The 3,974-nt window shown below is 45.0% G+C and overlaps 1 protein-coding gene across 1 annotated transcript; it reads right to left on the bottom strand.

Moving 5' to 3' along the window:
• Nucleotides 1-718: 718 nt before the first annotated feature.
• Nucleotides 719-1,354, bottom strand: LACBIDRAFT_298770 (uncharacterized protein; the record flags this gene model as incomplete). Its single annotated transcript, XM_001890684.1, has 1 exon — nucleotides 719-1,354. One exon carries the CDS (start codon nucleotides 1,352-1,354, stop codon nucleotides 719-721), a length of 636 nt encoding a protein of 211 aa, XP_001890719.1.
• Nucleotides 1,355-3,974: the final 2,620 nt, after the last annotated feature.

Genomic DNA, 3,974 nt, shown 5'->3' on the forward strand with positions numbered 1-3,974 from the left:
TTGTTGTTGCCGGCATCCCGCTGCCGCTCTGTTTAATGCTTCTTACTAACTTCGCCTTTACAGACCTAGACTTATTCTCAATTGAAATGGGAGCATTGCAACTGCCAGCGAAGATTGCGGACCGAACGGCAGCACTGCGTCAGTAAGGTGGTAATTTCTGACCTCACATTGGCGAACTCAGGTGCGGCGGCGTCCGGATCCCCATGTGCAATGGATTTTCCCTCCGCATCCACCAAGTGAAGAGTGGTAGCAGGACTCCTTCTGAAGTTCCACAGTCGTGTTTGTCCTGGCCATGTTGAAGACATAGCCTTCCCATATGGTAAAAATGTTAAACGGTTTCAAAGTGGGTTCTGCCAAAAGGCAAATCCGCCTTGAGCCGAGAAGGTCACGCCTAGAGAAACACTGCGCATTATACAAGAAACAGAGACATAAAATCGTATTTTGTCTAGAGGTCACCTACAGCAAATTATTCCGTTTTCATGCGAATTCCAGGTGCCAATCTCCGAAGATTGAACGCAATATAACTTTCCCACTCTGGATCAAGTCCACACCCCCGCACAACAACATCGTAACGGTAAAATCTCGAACAGTATCTTGATGTATTCGCGAAGGGCGGCGTGGTCTTCATGAACAGGGGGTAAGTGAACCCCCACCTCACCGCCTTGACCAAAAAATTCGCGATGCGGGAGCTGTTGAGCCGGATAATCAAAATCTCTTGTCAATTCATACAACATCGACGGGTATTCTTGTGAGAGTGCATATAATTCCCATTGTTCAACGATCCCACCGCAGCGTGAACGTTGAGAAATAGATATGCGCGCAAAGCAGCTTCCATGACGCGTAAAAAGCCGAAGTGATGTCCCCAACTGAGATAGCAGAGCGAATGAAGGGGAATGAGGGGATGTTGGGCGAGCATTAGGAGAGGTGCAAGATGGTTGTCGGATATCAAAATTTTAACGGCTTCGGCCAGATTTGCATGCCTTGTATTGTAGTGGAGCGTCAGCGGGATGGACTGATCATCCCGGATCACAAGCCCTATCCAGTTTTCAATTTTTTGGTTTTCCTTGTTGAGATAGTCGGGATATCTCTCGCACATTTCGTCTGGAAATAGGTTGCCTGACATGGGCAGTGTGGTATATGCCCGCATGGGATACTTTCCTCTCTCTGTGTGCGAGAATCTTGAAATTGTAGAGGTCAAGTTTCTCGAAAAATAATTCATGTCTTTTTCTTGTGTAGCGCTGGTCACCCTTTTAGCAAAGAGGCCTGTTTTGCGTGGGGTACGATGTGGGTTGTCATAAACGAATTCTAGATGGGAAGCGATGGTGTTCCAGGGAAGGTTATGCTCCTGGTGCATTGCAACTGAGATTTGGGGTCTACATAAATCCGTTAGCCTGACTTGAGAAAGACCTAGTGCTTGGAAGTCCAGTCTTCGGACTGGAAAAAGACCGAGACTGAACCGAACCCAGACTGCCAAGGACCGGTAAATTTCAGGACCGCCAAAGACCGCAACCGCGGTCCAGTCTTTGGTCTTTCATAATTTCAGAAATTTGAAGACCGACTAAAGACCGGTCTAACTGGTCTCAACCGGTCTTTCTGCCCCCAAACCCTACCTAACTAGAAGCTGCATCTTTCAAATATCTATGTAACATTTCCGCATGAAATCATTTTATTCGTGCCTAATTAATGCAAAACCAAACACAGCGACCATACATTTTGCCAGCAAAAATCGAGGGACCCGCACTTCAACCTGCAGATGGTTTTGATTACACTCCGTAGTTTTACATACATATATTACAAATTATTGTGAATTGGAATTACGAGGGGGTCTGAGTCTGGAGGTTGAAGTGCTTCATCGGGGCGACATGACGGCCGCAACCGCCATCAGTGGTCCTTGATTCCGCGGCTTTTGAATTGACGGCCGCGGAATGACAGCGGAGCTCTTACAGTTTTGCGGATACTTTGGCCCGCGTATGTTTTTCAGTATTCGCGGAGCTATGAACGCTATGAAGCGGATACCTTTGTCAGTATTTTTAACACCCCGGAGGCCTTATGGCTGTCAAACCATTGTCAGCTTGCGCAGCTGTTTTGTGAATTGATGGCCGCGGAATGACAGCGGAGCTCTTACAGTTTTGCGGATACTTTGGCCCGCATATGTTTTTCAGTATTCACGGAGCTATGAACGCTATGAAGCAGATACCTTTGTCGGTATTTTTAACACCCCGGAGGCCTTATGGCTGTCAAACCATTGTCAGCTTGCGCAGCTGTTTTGACGCGGTCTAAGTTCGAGCGCATGAGGCCCAACATTGAGCTATACTGTAGATTATACTTTGGCTACCTATGGCACCATGGATTATGGCAATATGTACGTGTGATGGATACCCATTGGGCCACACATTCATCCCATATGCTGGATATGACAATGGGCCCCAGGTATGGACCCATAGTGTCCATGTGTATTGGGCCCATTGGGGTAGCCTTATGACTTATTGGGACAATTGTCAATTTCTATTATTATGGTACTATAGTGACATCTATGTATACTTGTGGATTTGGATCTGTAAACCCATGGATGTAGAGATACTTGGATCTGAGAATCTGTGGTAGACATCTGAAGAACAGTGGATCCATGGATCCAAGGATGTAGAGATACTGGGATCTGAGGATCTGCAGATATTAGAGATGTGTAGATCTATGATTGCACCAGTATAAAGATCAGAAGATACATAGATTTGGATATGAAGATCTGAGGATCCATAGATCTGTGGAGATAGAGATATAAAGATCTTTGGTTTTTGAAAGTCAAATTGAAGTTTCATAAGATTCCTAGTTGAATGTAGAGATATCATAATTAATGGATGCTTAGATGTAGAGATACCAGGGTCTAAGGATCTGTGAATCTATGGATGTAGAAAGTCTAAAAATCTGCAGATCCATGGATTCATGGATTCTGATATCTCTATATCAATGGATCTGTGGCTTGGATGTAGTGATGCCAGAATATGGGAGGACTTTACCCTACCCCACAGATTCCATGTGGAGTCCAAGTGGAGTCTGGGGATCCAGGTGGAGTCCATGTGGAGTTTAGACAATTTTTTTTTGGTGGTAGCCCAGCCAAATTTTTGTCTAGAATCCATCTGGAGTCCAGCTGGAGTCCACATCAGAACACAGGGAAATATACATTCACCCAGAGAGACTCCATCTGGAATCCATATGGATTCATTAGCCTTCAATTTAGTTATTATATATAAAAAATGAAAGTGCATTAGCAAGAATTGAACACTCAAGCTCATGAACACAATGACCAAGATACTCACACAATTAACCATTAAACCACACAGCCTTTAATATACAATGCAAACCAGTACTATATATTGCTGTGGCACTTGGCATGTTCTGCACACTACACGTGCTGGTTGTTCATTGCCATGCTGGTCAAACACCAGTCGTCTTTCTTTTCTTGCCCCACCACCATCTGGTTCACTGAGATATTCCTGGTCTCTGAGACCAGCGAGTCAGGTTGAGTAGAGTTGAACATTCCTCTCTCTTCCTCCTACCTCATCCTTCTGAGGTAGCGGTATCTTCCATTCACATTACAACTCTTAGTTGCATCAGATCAAATCCTCATTATTTCATCTCATGTCTACTGGCAATGTTGTTGATGCAACTCCTACTCCTCTTGGAACTCCTATTTCTGGTAGTAACAATGACACTACTCAAGGTGGTAACAACGGTGCAAGTGGACAACAGGATCAAATGAGGTTCTGGCAATTGCCGATCCTTGTCTCCGGAATCTGAGCAAATGCAAAATCGAATGCTTGGGAATGTCCCAGTTTCTATCGCTGCTTGCAAGAAGGCAATCAAAGATTTTTGTGGCTCACAAATCTCGAAAGCCACAGCACTTAGCCGAATCTACACCACACTCGTTGGCACATTACCTGAAGACCAGACAGGAGTCGAAGATACCTTTGCACACT

Source organism: Laccaria bicolor, genomic scaffold (assembly GCF_000143565.1).
Source record: "Laccaria bicolor S238N-H82 LACBIscaffold_150 genomic scaffold, whole genome shotgun sequence".
Classification (NCBI taxonomy): Eukaryota; Fungi; Basidiomycota; class Agaricomycetes; order Agaricales; family Hydnangiaceae; genus Laccaria; species Laccaria bicolor.